Here is a 19,708-nt window from a genome sequence, read left to right on the forward strand (position 1 = left end):
TTTGTAAAGAAGGGTAATACTGAGAACCTCCCATAATGAGATGGACTAGTCAGATATCTGTCAGAACAGTCAGCTTTTTACCACAGATTGTGACAGCAACATAGGGAAACTTTTTTTTTTTTTTTTTTTTGTTAGAGCATTTTACTCTGGGAGAAAAAGCACATTTTGTATGTATGGATTTTAAATGTTACATTTTTTTCATGATAGTGGTTCTTAAAACTGAACAACCTTTTTAAGAAGAGGTGTACATAGAGACGGGCAATTTTGACTTTACAGTACCTTGGTGTTTTCCTTTGGTGCAATCTAGAAGTTCTGTACCGAAATGGTCCTTCCCGGTGAAAACCTGAAATAAAAAAAAAAGAAAAACAAAAAAAATTATTTAGCAGCAAATGTACACAAGTAAAGATAATTACAGTCTTTGCATATACATAGAGTTAGTAAACAGACCAGCGCTCAAACCTGGGCTGTATGGCTGTATCCATTTAGTAAGCCAGTACCTATTCAGTAAGGAGTCCTTGGGCAAGACTGCCTAACACTGCAGGGCGGCCTACTGAGGCTGAATAGAGTACTAGTTAAAGAACACCCGAAGCAAAAATAAACTACTGAAATAAATTATTGTATCCATCTTCCTTCTCCTAAAAGTAACTAAGATATTCCACAGTTTTATTTTATGTTTAAATCTACTTTTTACGTTTTAACTATTTTATTGTTTTTGCTCAATGACACATTCATTGAAGTATGCCAGAGCTAAAATCTATGAACTATTAACCCTTTTTATCTTTCCTGCTCTCAAAAGCCATTTTCTGCTAGAAAAGTGTTTTATAGTTGGAATTTCTTATCAGTGAGAGTCACACTGTAGTTACTTCCTGTCAGAGTCAGGACTGAGTCAGCCACTTACATACCTGATATTTAACTCTTTCAGGCAGAGAAAGAAAACAAGGAACACAGCATAGTTATTTGTGTGCTAGGCACTGTACATACACAGGTCTATCTCATGTCACCTCGGGTATCCTTTAAGGGCTCTGCCTCTGAATCAGTAGGACCAGGGTTTGAATCTCAGCACCTATACAGTCAGGAGACCTATTGAGTGCAAATTGGTGGCTGCAGCTCACAAACACTCGGTCGGACAGGAGAAAAGTGCTATGCATACCTTCGTATTAAATTCTTCATCCTATGGGCAGGCTCTAATTGACATTACAGCTGAATATGCATCCCCAGGCACCAACAACCCCAAAAGCGCTTAATACAGCCGCCAGCAAAAGCTGGCAGCCGAATTACACCTTTCCCGAGTCCATGGCGGCCTGGAGGGGGAACAGTAATGAACGCCGCCGTCTCTTTTGCAGGAGCAGGGTGAGCAGATTTTCGGCTTCACCCTGCAGCCAAATTTCCCAGCGCCATTTTTGTATGTTTTATGTACGTAACCAGGGCTGTGGGGTCACTGTTGGAGTTGAGAAATCGGAGTTGAAGCAATTTTGGGTACCTGGAGTCGGTAGTTTCATAAACTAAGGAGTCGGATGATTTTTGTGCCAAATCCACAGCCCTGGTAAGTATTAGGCTAATGAGTCAGAGTCAAGGAGTCAAGTCAGAGCCATTTTGGGTACCGGAGTCAGAGTCAGAGTCGGGTGTTTCATTAACTGATGAGTCGGAATTGGATCATTTTTGTACCGACTCCCCAGCCTGTACGCAACCTAGTCCCCTTTACAATAATATATGACCATAGCTGTCAAAAAGTGCAATCCTATAAGCGACAGCTGGCCATCCCGTGACTGGCAGCCGGCCGTCCCGTGAGTGGCAGCCGGCCGTCCCGTGAGTGGCAGCCGGCCGTCCCGTGAGTGGCAGCCGGCCGTCCCGTGAGTGGCAGCCGGTCATAACCAGATTATAACTCCCCCAAGACTCACAGGTAGACTTGTACTGAATCCATAATCTTATCAATTTACTAAAGACCAAGATCACTGAGCCATCAGGCACACTGCATGTCCTCAGATATCAGCCGCCCAAAGGAGACATAAGACAAAAGACTCAGGAAACCAAAACAGCAACATTCCCAGTGCCAGCGACAAACTTTCTCCAGCTTCTCATCCAAAACATATAAAATGTCTCGTTAATTTAACAGCATAGCTCCCTCTTCATTAACAGCACCTGTGAGCTGACATCACTCCATCGGATCACCAGCTATAAAAATGGATTATAGTCCTGCTGAAATCATAACCTATGTTTGGCGATGATATAAATGTAATGATGGCATGCGGCTTTCTATGCACGGAAGATGGTCCCACTTACAAGTGACGGGTTATGGACAGTTGTGTCATTGTGGGGGAATGTTAGCTGCAGAAGCGGGGAGATGTCAGAGCAATGAGTGCAGATCAGGAGTCTATTCTATATCAGAACAGCTTCAAGAGGTGAAAAAGGACAGATATATTTATTGTCACTTAAAGAGGACTTGAACTCTTGCACAGGACAGAAGGAGAAAAGATAAATGTACCCTGTATGTATTTAGAGAGTTTTGCCTGTCTAATTCCCCCTCATCTGTGTCTAATCACAAGTTGTAATTTGATCTCTCCCATGCGTCACCTAACTGCCACGGCAGATAAGCGAATTTGAAAGAACAGGATGTTAACAATCAGATGGTACAAAAATCATCAGACCCGAACTCCTCAGTTTATAAAACCACCGACTCCAGGTACCCAAAATGGTTCCGACTCAGACTACTCAGTCTAAAGGTGGCCACACACCATGCAATTTTTTAAATATCTGTTCAATTTAAGAATTGCAAAAAAAAAAATTCTGACTGATTGTAACATTCCAAAAACCTGACTAATGTACCACACACCTGTGTTAAATTTTTCCCAATTAAGATAAAAATGATTGGAAACTGACAAAATCGCTAGGGTCTGTATATTAATAAATTGACAATCTAACACACACCATACAATCTTTAGAAAGATTGAAGAAAAATATCTGGCATTCTGGATCGATCAAAATCAAAGAAAACGGGAAATCCAAACGGATTTTTCAGTCAAATGGAAAAAAAAAAAAGCTTTCGCTTTTTTCGGGAGATCTGATTGTTTTTATCAAATTGCCGTAAAATCGGATCATTTTATTTTATCGTGTGTGGCCACCTCAATACTCACCAGGGCTGTGGATTTGGTACAGAAATCAGACTCCAGCTCCTCAGTTTATGAAACCACCGATTCCAACTCAAACTCAGACTCCAGGTACCAAAAACTGCTCTGACTTTTGTCTGAAGTTATACAGTATTTTCAGGCAGGAAGAGGAAGACCTGTTTTGAAGTTCTCTGAGTCCGCCAGGAGAAAAGTGCAATATGAATCTGTGTTCTCCCTAGGTTCTTTTAGGCGGGTGCTACACCCAGCTAATTTTGGTGAGCACCCGGCTGTCATCGGGTTTCCTCCTATGCTGTAAGCAGAGAGTTGCATTGCTCCTGCATTCCCCCCTCACACCCCAACCATCTACTCTTTCATGCCTACTGGTTGGAATTTTTTTTTTTTTTGGGGGGGGGGGGGGGTACGACACTGTAAACGTTCTGTATCTTGTTACTTTAGGCACCACGTGGACTGCAATGTTAACGTAGGGGCATAACCAGAAATCACTGGGCCCTCCTGCAGCGCTTTGGAAGAGGCCCCCTCCCCCCTCTCTTTCTGCACAGGTAAACTGAGAACCAACGTTAACCTGCTGAGCGGTCTGGACGAGCTCAGCTCGTCCAACACCGCCAGAGGCTGCCGCTCAGGCCCTGCTGGGCCGATTTTTGTCAAATAAAAAGCAGCACACGCAGCCGGCACTTTGCCAGCCGCGTGTGCTGCCTGATCGCCGCCGCTCTGCGGCGATCCGCCGCGAGCAGCGGCGAAAGAGGGTCCCCCCAGCCGCCTGAGCCCAGCGTAGCCGGAACAAAAAGTTCCGGCCAGCGCTAAGGGCTGGATCGGAGGCGGCTGACGTCAGGACGTCGGCTGACGTCCATGACGTCACTCCGCTCGTCGTTATGGCGACGATCTAAGCAAAACAAGGAAGGCCGCTCATTGCGGCCTTCCTTGTTTATTCTGGGCGCCGGAGGCGATCGGAAGATCGCCTCCGGAGCGCCCTCTAGTGGGCTTTCATGCAGCCAACTTTCAGTTGGCTGCATGAAATAGTTTTTTTTTTATTTAAAAAAAACCCTCCCGCAGCCACCCTGGCGATTTAATCAGAACGCCAGGGTGGTTAATCAATTGGCTAGTGCACACTTGAATGTGTTTTCCCCATGCAGATAAAGAGACAGCAGTGAAATACTGCACACATTTTCTCTATCAATTACATTAGCTTCTGTGTGAGCGTGCATGTTCTCACATATACAGACACACATGGCGTGCAGAAAACGCATACAGAAAACTGACAGACCAATATGCTCCCAGCCTCAGCTTATTACACTCACTCTGGGCTGGTGCACACCGAGCGGCTTTTTGGGCGTTTTCAGATCCGCTTGCGGCTGCGGATCTGCTTGGTCAATGTATCTCAATGGGGTGGTGCACACCAGAGCGGGGGGCGTTTTGCAGAAACGAAAAATGCCGGGGTGAGGCATTTTTTGGATTGCGGATGCGTTTCTGCCTCAATGTTAAGTATAGGAAAAACGCAAACCGCTCTGAAAAACGGCACTTCAGAGCGGTTTGCCAGGCGTTTGTTACAGAAGCTGTTCAGTAACAGCTTTACTGTAACAATATATGAAATCTACTATACTGAAAACCGCAGCAGCAATCCGCAAAACGCTAGTAAAACGCCTCATAAAAATAAAAAAAAGCGTTTAAAAATCTGCTAGCGTTTTGCGGATCTGCTAGCGGGTTTTGGTGTGCACCAGCCCTCTGTCCATCTCTGATGGAGCAGAATCAGCTCTGCAGGCTCCTCCAGAATCACTACAGTACAGACTACTTGGGGAGGGGTAGAGATGTTGGGGACTGGGGGCTGTACACAAGACCCTGCTGCACACTGAATAAGGACATCCCTTGCAGGGTCTAGTGTTACACCCCTGCTTAACGTCAGCTAAAGTGGTGCCTAGAGCAAATTTTGGAGCAAGAGGCGCAGGATGTAGCCAAACTCTGCAAAAGAAACTGCCGCGAAAGGACATACCGATATATGATAAATAGCTGTGGATGGATGGCACAGATCGCGAAAGAGCAATATCGGTGGTAGGGGTAACTAATACTTTAGTGTGAGAGGTAGGTTAGTTTAAGCGATCGCCTAGCAACATAGCCAAAGCCTAATAGTAGCACATCACTAATAGAGTTATTCTGCTAACGGCATCACCAGGCGCCCACATTTCTGGATACTTTTTCAGCCTGCAGCTTGCTAACTCTGTAGGAAACAATGATCATGGTGCTTTTTTTTATAAATAGGAGGCAGATAACAGGTGAATCACCTGTGAAAGAGGCCTTACTGAATAACAGATAAGTTGGTCAAAGGTAAGTATGGTAAATTAGCAGTGGTGTGACTGCAGTATCATGCAGGTACTTGCTCTGACAACACATTCTTAACAAAACCACATTTTTAAAAAAATAATCGCTCTTGCTTTGGGTGCTGCATTCAACTGCAATCACTTGACCTCTAAGGTTACATACACACTTGAGATAAAAGCCTTTGGAAAAGGCAAGATCACAGACCAATTTACCCCATTCCATGTAGTATGAGAGCCATACTCTACACAGTCTATTCTATTGAGCTGAACTTCCCATTAGATAAAAATCTGCATACAAAGATGCTGTACACATGCAACAGATCCGTTCCTGCAAAATGCATTCATAGTCTGATATTTGCAGATCCTCATACACACCTTGTTTAAAGGACATTCATCTGCATATCTGGCAATCATCTGCAGATCTGAAGATCCATCCTGGTGGATCTGATCTGCAGATGAATGTCTGTTAAACAAGGTGTGTATGAGGATCTGCAGATATAGACTATGAATGCATTTTGCAGGAACAGATCTTTTGCAGGAACATATCTTTTGCAGATACTGATCTTTTGAATGTGTACAGCATCTTGCAAAGATTTTAATCTGATGGGGAGTTCAGCTCAATAGAATAGACTGTGTAGGTATGGCTCTCATACTATATGGAATGGGGTAAAATTGGTCTGTGATCTTGCCTTTTCCAAAGACTTTTATCTCAAGTGTGTAAATAGCCTAATTCTCAAACCTGCAACGATCTCTCACTATAATCTCATATGATCCAGACAGAGCTGGATTAAAGCTAAATGGGGCCCTAAGCAAAGTAACTGATTTGGGCCCCCCCCCCCATCATGTCGTAATAGAATCAGCAACATGCCGCACACACCGGGGCAGCCGAGCTACTGGTTGCTATGGGCAACAGGCCGCTTTCCTCTGTGGGTGCACAATGCAGGGAAAAGCAGCGCAAAATGTGAGTGAGTGAGTGAGAGATGAATGGCTGAGATATTTGCACTCAGGGGCTGGGGCACCCCTGTGAAGAGGGCGCCAGATATCACAGCAGCAGCACTTTCCCCCTGCATCTCCAGCCTGGCAATAGCAAAAAGCTCTGGGCACCACCAAACCGGAAGCCGTTCCCCAGACAGAATTACATAACAACCCCCACCACCGAACAACCAATTTCCTCCCAAACTAGACAGGCACCATGCAGCCTCCATCCCAGTGAATACGATAGTCCAGCAGAGAAGGCAGCCGCAGCGGGGGAGAATGACAGCACCAGATGACTCACATTCACCTATTGCGATCCAAGCAATAGAGGCCCCGTCATCCGGAGCCCATCTGTCTCCTCTAGAGTGCTGCCGCTCGGTTACTACTATTATTACTATTTCCTACCTGATCTGAGAATCAGGAAGTTCAGAGCGAGCGGCTGCACTGTAGAAGAGTCAGATAGGTTTCAGATGACGGGATCTCTATCGCTTGGATCATGGATAGGTGAGTGAGCGTTTGCCATTTGCTGCTATCATTCTTGCTGCAGCTGTGGATCTCTGTGGGAAGGGAGGGAGGAGTGGGCAGCGGCAGAGCGCACTGTAGCAGGAGGGGGACCTAGGAGGAGAGCCTGGCTCTGAAGACAATCAGCAGCGCACAGCATCATTTGACAAGATAAACATTTATATCGCGCTTTTCTCCTGGCGGACAAAGCGCCAGAGCTACAGCCACTAGAATGCGCCCTACAGGCAGTAGCAGTGTTAGAGAGACTTGCCTAAGGTCTCCTACTGAATAGGTGCTGGCTTACTGAACAGGCAGAGCCCAGATTCGAACCCTGGTCTCCTGTGTCAGAAGCAGAGCCCTTAAAGGGACTCTGAGCAGTGCCTGTGGGTATGCCTTTAAGCATACCCACAACTAATTAATTACATCCTCACACCTACCAGCATGATGTTTGTAGTTATATCCCCCTGGGTTCCTTATATTTCATTGCATTGTGCTGAATCATGCTGCCGACTTTGGAGGAAAGTCGTCCTGTGTAATACAATGTAACTATGGAAAGATGCATATCATTTTGAAGCTCTCTTTCTCCTCTTTCCAATGATAGATAAACTGCCACCCTACGCCTTTTAGTTTTCGCTATTTTTGCGATCGAAATTGCCGCGGCCGCAATTTCGATTGCAAAAATAGCGAAATCTAAAAGGCATAGTTTTTATATCATTGGACAGAGGAGAAAGAGCATTAAAATGATATGCATCTTTCCATAGTTACTGCACTGCTCAGAACCCCTTTAACCATTATACCATCCAGCCACCGCTGACAGGATGGCGAGGGCTGGTTTATGTGCTGATGGGGCCCCTTTGACTCTGAATGGGGGGGGGGGGCCCAAGCAACTGCTTTTGTTGCCTGGTCGGTAATCCGGCCCTGGATCCAGATGAGGGTACAAATCCAAACTACTTAACATAGCAGACAATGCTTAATTAACCCATTCCATCTTTTCTGGAAAGCCACTTATAACCGCACTAGATATGCTTGGAGATCTCTGGAATGTAAATCAAGTACATTGATTAAGAGTAGGACTAGTAATACATCACTTCTAAAGCCTGGTACACACTCAATTATGATTGACCAATCACTGAGCAATGTTACCACCTCCTTGCAGTATGGGGCTTACCCAGACAATCTGCTCATAGTATTCAACATCTGTTGTCACTCCTACTACATGAAGGTGGTAAAATTGGTCAGTGACGGGCCAATCATAACCGAAAGTGTGTACAAGGCTTTGGTGGAAACAGGGTGAGTCATATGACTGTGTTAGAACAGAGCTTAAATTGGTTAGACGAGTATAATTCATTATAGATCACAGTCTGGTTATAGAACAGCTTAATCACAGTTAAGTGTGTGGTAAGTACACAAGAATTTGAAGAGGTGTGTGTTGTTGTTGTTGTTGTTGTTGCCATATCTTCATGTCCCGGAAGGGAAGAGTGACCAGGGGTGATAAGTGAATGAAGCAGGGGAGGCTGGGAGGCAGGAGTCCCCTGGCTGTATGATGCCCGGGTCCTGGCAGACGGCCATGGGTGAAGGACACGGTGAAAAGTCAGGGTAAGATTGATAGGCCCAGTGTAAACTAATAATATCCCTCCTCTTCCAAAATGAAGCTTGTCCTATCCAGAATTGCTTCAGTGTTGTCCAGCTGAATTCCAGACAGGCCAAACATGATGAAGGTGTCTGTTAGTATAAGAAGAGGTCAGTCTTCTCTGAACTTGGACAGTCTGTCTTTTCCATTGGCCTTTAAAAGTAATGCTTCTCCTCAAAGAGAAACCGCAACTAAGAATTGAACTTCATCCCAATCAGTAGCTGATACCCCGTTTCCTATGAGCAATCTTTTCCTTCTCTCAAATGAATCAGGAGGGTGGGGGGTTTCGGATGGCTGATGTGGTGAAACCCCTCCACAGTGTGATGTCAGCACCAAGGTCCATACATCACACTGTGGGAGCCTTGTTGCATTGTGGGAATTACCAGCTGTTTCCAACTGCCAAAAATGCAAGCAGCATCTCCTTCCACTGACATCACCTGCCAGCAGTAAAAATGTCACCATGTGATAAATGTCAGAATGTAAATCAGGGAGAGGAAAGATTTTACAATGGGCAAACTGACTAAATCATTTATACTTCATTATTTTAAAAATTAAGCACTTTTTTAATTACATTATTTTTACTGGAGTTCCTCTAACTGTCCAAAAACAAGGCCTAGAAAAACAACACTATAAACGAACTACAAAATACACTGAGAATTTGAACTGAGTCGCCAACACAAGAATAAAATATGCTAAACAAAAAAAAAAAGGGGGGGGGGCGCATTGGGGGTGGTGATGGGGGGTAGTGGCGGACTTCCCTCCCCAATCAGTAGACACAAACCTGTTGACATTGGTCAACAATTTACTTTATTTGAACTCTCCACAATGCAATGCACTTTGCAGGTGTAATTCAGCTTCATCAGGCCAATAACGGAGCAACCACAATAAGTTCGGGAACAAACCAACTACATTTTACTTATGTGGAAGCATTCTCCCACCTGTAGACGTATCTATGCATGTGCACCTTCACGCTGCAGGCATGGTGTAACTGTTACAGATGACGTCATTTTCTCACAGTGCTCTAGAGAAACAGACACTTTAATACAGCTGAGTAACATCACCACGTCACAAGCGGTGATACGCATGATGTCAAAACACTAACGGCAGACTGAACTGCCTAACAAGCCCACAGCTCAGCCTCCTGTGTGAAAGGGGCCATAGGCTCAAGCAAAGGCTGCAATCCTTTACCACCAGATGGAGCACTAGAATATGCCTATTCTGTAGTTCCACACACTGCCCTGAGTGTAGTGAGGCAAAGTGGAAGCTAAACCATCCCTCACATTAGTGTGATTGAGTCATCGAAGGGAGGGGGGCGCTTCCTGCTGAAATGTTAAGCACCAGCACCAATTACCCTTATATTTAATGGGACAGAGCCCTAGGAAATATAAAATGTTTCAAATCAAATGAAGGTATAATAAACACCAGGACATTTTTTTTTTTAATCAAATGTATTGATCATACCTTGCATAGGAAAGTTGGTTATTTCATGAATGATGCATAGCTATATACAGAATCGAGCGGGACAGAAGCTAGCAGTGGTGCCGTTCAGCGTTTGATCAAATTTCTGATTTAATGGAAATCTCAATAGTTGGCCCGACCAGTTATCACACACTGTATGCTTAGCTTGGATTTCAGACGAGGACCCGAGAATGATGATCAGGGAATGAAGCATTGGACAGCCTAACAAAATATTTATCAGCGAGTTCAGTCGCACTTTAAAGGGAATCGGGCACCATTTTTTAGCACCCAGGGCATCTGAATAGAACATTAAAAATGTATGCTAACAATATGGCTCATTAAAAGAAAGAAAAAAAAAACAAAAAACAAACTTAGATTTGAACTCTTCTTTATAAATGTAAAAGTTTAGCAGAGGCTTTTATTGGCATACTTCTGCGAATGGCAGGGCCTTCCTGACTGCAGACATCTTCGGAAGATAAAGACAGATGTAATTATTTTATTGTACACATTAGCAAAGTAAACAAAAGCTTTCATCAGCAGGGAGGGTGGGGAGATAGGACACTGTGCTTCAAAGAGTTTAGAGGAGTCACACATGCTATCTTTACACCTTCCCTCTGGAAATAAGGGCAGCTAGAAGGGGAGAGGGGGAGAGGGAACATGGCAGCTCCTATAGCTATTAGAAACTAGGAGAAAACTGTGTAAGGGGGGTTTAAGGTGCTTAGTTCCCTTGATGTGCTGAATCGATAGTTTCCAACAGGTCCCATGTGATTTACGATCACTTTTCTGATCAATTTTGCACAGAAGCGAGCAGAAAATTTATCAGAAAAACAATCGGAAATGTTGAGACTGATCCAATTGACCTGTCAATCACACATGAAGTTGCATAGTGTGTACAAGGCCTAATGCTGAAACAATTGTTTTAGAGTTTTAGGTAAAGTTCAAACCTACTGTCAGTGCTAAATCCTTTAGAAAGGCTGTATAATATAGATAACTGAGTGGGCAGGAGAAATCATTGAGTGTGCTAGTTTAAGTGCCTTTATTTTACAGTTTTCCCTTTTTTTTATTCCCAAAATACTGCAAATGAGCCGAGTTGCGTAATGTTGCTTTTACACATAGGCAGGCCTGTCATATTCTATAAATGCCAACTGCAGCTACATTATGTAACTGGAATGCTTTTATCCCTCATTCCAGAGAGGAGACCTGACTGAATGTGGCAGTTGTGCCCTGATTCATCACCTATCGTCACACAGAGCCAGTCATCTTGCCAGAGAGTCGCTAGGAGGCCTCCCTCTGCCAGCTTATCCCATGAGGGCCAGTGGCTGGCTGTGCAGCAGCTGAGAGGATGAATGAATGTCAGCCAGTCGCAATACAGGATTCTGAGTGACGAAAACTCAGTAACCTCCATTCCTACATTAGAATTGTGAGGGAGAGAATCTCCCTAGACTGCCACACTGACAACTTCTCAGTCTGACCTGGTTACATTTGTAAAATTGTATTAACCAGGGGAACCTGAAATAAGAGGAATTCAGGAGTAGCCATATTACTGTCACATTTTAAAAATGTTGTAAGCAAAATAAGAAATTACTTAAAAAAAAAAAAAAAAAAAAAAAAGCAGAGTATAACCCTGCATTTCATCTTTGCTCTAAAACATTATTTACAGCATATTATATGCATCCAGCATTTTATTTTACTAGGCCAGCATTGGAAGGGTTACACAGAGCTTGAAAGTTTAGTGCAGTGAAATGCAGACACATCCAAACTTTAGATAATGTTATCTTGTGTTTATTTAAGGCTGGTTTCACAGTAAAGTCCCACGTTACAGCAGCCAGTAACGCAGCCTAACTCACAGCACTGTAAAATCAATTGTGGTGTTCACAGCCCCCACGTTGCGTTACAAAGTAACGCAGCACGTTTAAACAAAGTGCTGCATGCTGTACGTTATACTGGGCTAAGCCACGTTAGACTGCTTGCACATGCTCAGTAATGTTGGAGGAGGAGGTCTCCCCTCCTCCTCCGGAGGCCAGCCACTTGGCTAATTAATATTCACTGCACTGCAGAGACTCGTGGTAGGACTGTTTTGTTGTCCAGATCATGAACGAATCGTTTATTTGATCCGGATCTTTTTTGTGAGTCGAATCATCCAGATCACAGTGAACGATTCGGTTCACAGTGGATGTCTGTCTGGAAGAAACAGGAACATACAGAATGTATAGTGCAGGGAAAGTCCTGTCCTGCTAATCATTTCACCCAGTCTGCTTCCCTAGTAAAATGATTCAAATGATTCGGTTCAAAGACCTAGATCTTTTCAATGATCTGATTCAAATGATCAGAATCCTTAAAAAGATCCGGATTTCCTATCACTAACCTGGAGCAGCTGCTTTGAGAGCTGCATAACGCAGCTCAATCTGACGTCCAACTTCCACACCACCATGCGTTGCGTTAGGGACACGTTATGCGACCATAACGTCCCCTAAAACGCAACGTCTTGGTGTGTAAGTAGCCTAAATGTATCAAGTGAGGAATGTGACATTCTCGGACTGTGGAGAAGCTGCTCAACACAGAGTCAAAGCATGTTTTCCTGAATGAATGAATAAAAGCAGTTATTAAAATGCAAGGTCCGCTCACAAAGCAAAAAAACTGTACTTTTAGGTACCTATAACTTCTAAATAAATAATTATGCACAAATGCAAATATGATAACCGTATGGCATATAAAAAGTATGAACACGTGTTTTTATTGATTATTATGTCAGGGTTTTAAACCGCTTTAAGGTACATACGCGCAGCATACAAACGTCTTTAGCATGCGGCTTTGAGCGACAATTCGCACCAGCAATAATTGTATACGCGCGACAACATACTGAGTGATCTCACAACAGAAGCAGTCTGCCACAGTCAGGCCCGGATTTACCTCACAGGAGCCTATAGGACCTACCTGAACCTACAAAACCCCCACCAGACTGCACAGCAAGGGTGCTGGCTGTCCCAGCAATCACTTCTCCCATACTTCCCTTGCCCATCATAGGTAGCTACAGGTGCCCCTTAGTATTAGTTAGCTAGAGGAATCTCAGTATTAGGTAGCTGGGAGTGCCCCTGACTGAAGGGAGATCTTGTCAGTGGAATGCTGGGAGAGTAACCTCATTAACACTCATCAGGAATCTGCATAGGGAAGGAGGCGCTCGGGGAGGGGGACGTCTTTTCATCCTCAAGCCCCTGTAGGCACATGCCTACAGTGCCTTATAGTAAATCCGGCCCTGGCCACACACTTAAAGTGATCATCATCCCCTGCTTCCAAGCTGTCCAACTCTAAATTGTGCGACTGTTTGCACTGCAAACGTTGTGAGTGATCAGATGATTTGATCGCTTGTGCTAGGGCTTGTCTGCAGACAGTCTGTTGTTTGCTGCGTACTCACAGAGCAATTGTTGCACAACCTGTCCTCCGTCGCCTGTATGGTGACACATTTGTATACCGTGTGTATGGGCCTTTATACATACAGGATGGTACTTCCCAGGACAGCTGAGCCAAGCCTGAGCAATACCAGCCAGCATGGTCCTCGACATTGGGGTGCACCCTACAGGATAGAGTGACAATGTCTCTCCCTCTCTCCTTGCAAAGCACCCTTACACAACAGCAAAGAAGAGAGGCTCATCTGCACTTCCAGTAGCTAAAGCCTTGTACACACGGAGCAGCGCATGAGGCATGTCACAGAGCGGGCGGAGCGAGTGGGGACGCTGACGCACTGGGATGGATTGGGGGGGGGGGGGGGCAGTGTACATGCTAAACTCTAGGCAGAAGTGGTAGCTATTGGTCACATTGGCCAAAGTTTAACCTGGGGTCACTACTGTGGAGTCTAGAAGACCCCTGGTGAAAGTAGGATGAACCCACAAACAGCTTTGTAGTATGCTAGATACACACCATACAATTTTGTGTTACATAGATGGTTCGATAGATAATTTCCGACATGTCCGATGTTATTTTCTATCATTTTTCTGATTGATTTCTTATAGAAGTGAATGGAAATAGATAAGAAAAGATAACAGAATAGGAAATCGATCGGACGAAAAAATCGACAGAAAAAACAACGCATCGTGTGTACCCAGCATTACAGTGCTGTAGAAGTTGCTGCTTAATGATCTGCAGCAGGAAGTTAAGCCAGTGTATCCGCCTACCCCCAACCCAGGCTTTACAATTTGTACGCTTACACTTTTCCCCGTAATAATCATTAAAATGCATGCATCTACAAAAAATGTAACATTGATTTGCAAAAATGCAGACAAAGTGCAAATTCGGCGTGCGCTTACAGTGAAAGGTATTACAGGCAGGGATGGTCGTAGTCAGCCAATTACGCTTCGCCAAACGACAGCTTCAAAAGCAAATATTTGCTTTGTATGCATTTCGTAGACTACTCGTTAAAATACGCAATTACGCGTAGTACATGCGGACGCTTATGCCATTATGCATAAAAATGTACGCATGAATTCCTCTGCAAAATGCTTGTACCAGTAACTCTTCTATGCATACAATCCCCTTTCCAATGCGTAATTTTGTATGCATACAATCGTACGCGGAAAAATAGCCGCAAAAAATGCATTCGTAGGTTACTTCGCAAATACACATGAGAACTACACGTAGGGGCATAAACTACGCGTAACGGTACTTCGCTTCGCGTAAAATCGTACCCGTAGTTTTGAGACTTCGCCTACGAACTACGATGCGAAAATTCGCACTGGCATAGTTTCTGCTCATCCCTGATTACAGGTATAAACGTAAACAAAGCACAAATGCAGTGTCCGCGTACAGTGAACGGTATAGGTACAAATCGGGTGTCTGTGCAAATCCTCAAGATGCGAATGTCTTAAAAGACAAAAAATGCAGTGTGAGAGAATCCTTATTATGATGCTAAGTATTAAGGATTAGATATTGCTATTGCTAATAGTGACTGATCAATGTCTGATGTCACAGTCAGCAATAGACAGAATTTGACAGGTCACCAAGTCTACCGCTGCCCTAGTTTTCCTAGATGAGCCCCAGAGGAACAGACACAGTTGAACGCAGGACCATGTGATTGTAGCCGTGGGCTACACAGGTCAATTCATCTACCAAGGACAGCTGTTCCAACACATCCAACAAGACAGCATGTAAACAGTCCATTACAGCGGCCCTGGCGACTGATGAAGACTGAGGCTAGGAACACAACAGAAAACGCAGTGTTTTTGCCGCTAATGGTAGTCAATGGGCCACATCAAAAAACCCTGGTTTTGTTGCATTATTTTCAAAAACACATCAAAAATCGCACATAATGAAAGACAACGGTAATGCACTTTATTGCGTTTTGTATGCATTTTTATATGAGTTTTTTTTATCGTTTTCTGATGTATTTCAGCTTCCTGTCTTCCTAGTGATTTACATAAAATGCAATAGAAAAACTCATGCAAAATGCATACGCATAAAAAAAGTATGCAAAACGCTAGGAAAATGCATACGCGGAAAACGTAAAGGCACTAAAAATGCACAAAAACACACATGACAAGAAACGCGACCTTTCGCGCACAGCCATGTGTGCACCTAGCCTGAATCAGGTCAGGTAAAACAACATCCATCTGCCTGCAAAGTATAACCCTCTCAAAAAAAACAAGAACGCATAAAAAAAAATGCATGCACATGAGATTTTTAGATGCGTTTTCTGTACATTTGGCTTTTCTTTTCAGTGGGTCACACACAGTCATTTGAATGCAACTGTATGCATTTCCAAACAAGGATGCACACAGCGGTGCACCTGAAAACCACACATTACACCGAATGCTAATAAGAGTTCTCTATGGTAAATGCAAGAATTTGCAGCAGGTATATTCAATTATAATTCCAAGTTGATACTAATTTTATGCAAAACGTTGAGTTGAAGCAAACAGATTGCTCCAATTTCAATCTATTTAAAGGGCAACTGAAGCGAGAGCGATATGGAGGCTGCCATATTTTCTTTTAAACAATGCATATTGCCTGGCTGTCCTGCTGTTCCTCATCCTCTGATACATTTAGCCATAGACCCTGAACAAGCATGCAGCAGATCAGGTGTTTCTGGCATTATTGTCCGATCCGACAGGATTAGCTGCATGCTTGTTTCTGGTGTGATTCAGATGCTTCTGCAGCCAAATAGATCTGCAGGGATACCAGGCAACTGGTATTGTTTAACAGGAAATAAATATGGCAGCTTCCATATTCTTCTCGCTTCAGGTTCCCTTTAAATTACCATAAAATTTACACCTACTTCTCAAAAGCTGTGTCACCATGCGGGTTGTAATTTGCACCTTTATAGTCCAAGAGCACCTTAGCCAATAAGTAGAACTTGAAAACCTCCATATTAATCTTTACATCATCTACACTAGTTAAAGATTGCTACTGCAGCTTACTGACCGCTCCACACAGGACTCCATTACAGGATGTCTAAAAGGTGAATGAAGTGGACAACTGCCTGTGGAATGTGATGAGCTGATCTGATGCCTGTATGCAGTTGATTTTCCCATCATCAGGGCATCAGGAAGCACCTTCGCTTTCCATGCAGCTGTCCGACAGCTTCCTTGTAAATGCAGAAGGTGTAGAATCTGAACTCTAGTCTGAAGTGTAATGACAGCAATCAGTAGCAGTTACTTCCTTGTTACAGATCAGCCATTTAACTCCTCATTCCATAATCAGCTATACAGGCCTACAATTCCATTCACTGCATCTCTAAAGCAGACCATCCCATACACCTATTTTCCAAGTCAAAGCTACAGGAAATTTATTGCACCAGCATGTCCAATCGGAAGGATTACATTGTGCCCCAAAATCGATTGAAAGTGTCAATTAGACAGAACAGAAAATGTAAAATCGATCGGCACAGATGTGGTGGTTGATCAATAATCCATAGTGTTGCACTGCTGTTCTTTCCAAGCCTCGTACACAGGTGGCATGCCTTATATGCAGGGCTGTGGAGTCAGTATAAAAATCATCCAACTCAGTTTATGAAACCACCGACTCCAACTCCAGGTACCCAAAATTGCTCCGACTCCGACACCACAGCCTTGCTTGTAGAGGTACGAGGTCTCAATTCCAAAAGTTCTCTAACTTTACAAAAAGCATTCACTACTCCACTGGACCAAATCAGAACTTTGCCTGCGGCCGACTAGATGTGGAAGGTTAGCCGATGAAACCTGACAGCTGATTAATTAATCGGCTCTCTGGTAATTAATCAGCCTTCCAAATCTGATTAGCCCCATGCAAGTTCCTGTCTCAGCCCAGGTAAATTCCGCTCCCTGCAGTGCAAGAACTGCTCCACATAGGAATCTGAGATTATCTGGAGTCATTCCTTCTCTTATCTCCTTACACCACTTTGCCTGCTCTGATCTAAACTCAGCAGAGGTGCACAATGACACCAAGCAGGAAAGGGACTACTTTTCTCAATTTAAAATAAGGGAGGGATCACACTTATGTCTGCGGGAAATGCAGAGGATTCCTTGCTAGCGATTTTCCACACAAGGTGTGCGATGGAACACAGGCTTTTTTACAGTAGCCAGTCAATGTCAATTAGGAACTGCAAAAGTAGTGCAAGTGGTCCAAAGACATAACAAATGTTGTTTAGGTGATACCTTTAATGACTAACTGTAAAAGATTTCTTGCAAGCTTTCAAAACTAAGTTTCTTCTTTAGGCATGTTTCAGAACCATCACCAGAACCATCACCAGAACCAGTGCAAATGGTATTTCCTTATGGACAAATTGCAGAGGTTTCCTGAAAACACAGCAGGCCCATAGGAAAGCTTTACTTGCATATCCGCATTACAGCAAACATGCCCACGATTTTAACAAGTGTGACTCCTGCCCAAAAGAACAAGTGCACATTTGGAGATGTGTTTGATATTTATTAGTGAAATAGTCTGAAAATTCACACTATACAGTCAAATGAAGAATGGCATACAAACAGAGCCGTGCAAAAAGAAGAAAAAAATATAAGGGATCTCATCTGGTCTCCTTTAGTTCCTCTCAGGGTTGTGGAGTCCGAGCCGAGGAGTCGGAGTATTTTTGGGTACCTGGAGTCAGAGTTGGTGGTTTCATAAACGGAGGAGGAGGATGATTTTTGGGTACTTATCCGTTAGCCGGGCGCATCCGGCAGGTAGCGCTAATTACTATTCCCCCTCCAGGCCGACATGGATAGTAGGGAAAGATGTAACTCTGGTGGAGTTTTGTCGCTACCTAGAGGATGCGCCCGGCTAACGGATAAGTACCGATTTTTGTACCGACTCCACAGCCCTGGTTCCTCTATCATACTAATAACAAAGGCAAAGCCGAAAGGGACAGGCAGGGGGGTAAAGAGGGGCTGGAGCATAATGTTTTAGGCTGGTTCCATTTTAAAGCACACTTGAAGTGAGAGGGATATGGAGGATTATTATTATTATTATTGATTTATAAAGCGCCAACATATTCCGTGGCGCTGTACAAAGTAAGAAACAAACATGGGTTACATAATACAGACAATAGTGTACACTAATATACAACATACATAATTAGTGACAAAATCCAAAAAATGATACAGCATACAGAATACAAAAGTGGAAATGACAGTGATAAAAGTAACATGATTAATAAAATGTATAATGATTTCCAAGACACAAAAGGGGGAGAGAGCCCTGGAGGATGACATATGTATTTCCTTTTGAACAATGCAGATTGCCTGGCTGTCTTGCTGATAGTTTTAGACACAGACCCTGAACAAGCATGCAGATCAGGTGCTCTGACTGAAGTCCGACTAGATTAGCTGCATTGCTTGTTTCAGGTGTGTGATTCAGACACTACTGCAGCTAATGAGATCAGCAGGATAACCAGGCTACTGGTACATTTAAAAAGATAAATATGGCGGCCTCCATACTCCTCTCAGTTCAGGGGTCCTTTAAGAGGTCAATACAATATTTATAGCGAACTAACAAGAGTGGACGTTAACTAAGAATTCCCACTGTCTACAGATTGAAAAGTTTATTTTTCCTACAACCTCTAGGGATTGCCCAGGTTTGGGGGCGCATGTGGACGAGCGCATGTGAACTGAGCATGTGCAAGTAAGGTTCGCGCATGCCCAGCAGAATGAATCTGCTCATGCAAAACTTTTTTTCCCCCCTCTGTGCAGAAGCACTCTGTTTTACTGGGCATGCCCAGACCTTACTTGCACATGCCCAGTCCGATTATGCTCGTATATGGTCAGGAGAACAGCTGGGAAATAAACAGCTTGACTGGCCCGAGTCAAATAGGTATAGAGGGCTTTGTTACCAGAACATTGGCCTGCAGGAGAATCTGGAACCTTTCCACTACTGAGGTAAGTAACTTTTTCTAATTACTTCAAAGCGAATACCACAATGTATAATATGAATTGAGAGTTCAGCAGTCTTCCCGCACATATTACTGGCGCAGTACACACTACAGAAGCAAAGCAGCCCATACGAGAGCGGTGTTTCATCTGCAGTATAATGCTGCATTAATTGTTTCACTAATCCAATTAACACAAAAGCAATGGAAAGGTGACAGGGCTTCTTTAAAACATTTGACTACATTTCCAATAAGGCCAGTGAATGATTAGCAGCTGTCACTTGAGTGAAGAGCTTTATTGCAGCTTGCAGCCAGATTCCTGGCATACACCTGATTCCGCACACACCTGTCACACACACAGATTAGCTGTGCACTGAGTAAGCAG

At 43.8% G+C, this 19,708-nt stretch overlaps 1 protein-coding gene across 13 annotated transcripts in view; it reads right to left on the minus strand.

Annotated features, from left to right (window-relative positions):
• SVIL (supervillin) overlaps positions 1 to 19,708 on the minus strand; it is a 211,250-nt gene that overhangs the window by 177,096 nt on the left and 14,446 nt on the right. For all 13 annotated transcript variants that reach the window (XM_068235704.1, XM_068235695.1, XM_068235699.1 and 10 more), the window contains exon 2: positions 280 to 343. Coding sequence is in view for 12 of the 13 variants with exons in the window: in XM_068235695.1 (XP_068091796.1) it covers positions 280 to 343 (64 nt within the window). In the remaining variant the exon portion in view is untranslated. The remainder of the gene's footprint in view (positions 1 to 279; positions 344 to 19,708) is intronic.

Source organism: Hyperolius riggenbachi, chromosome 5 (genome assembly GCF_040937935.1).
Source record: "Hyperolius riggenbachi isolate aHypRig1 chromosome 5, aHypRig1.pri, whole genome shotgun sequence".
Classification (NCBI taxonomy): domain Eukaryota; kingdom Metazoa; phylum Chordata; class Amphibia; order Anura; family Hyperoliidae; genus Hyperolius; species Hyperolius riggenbachi.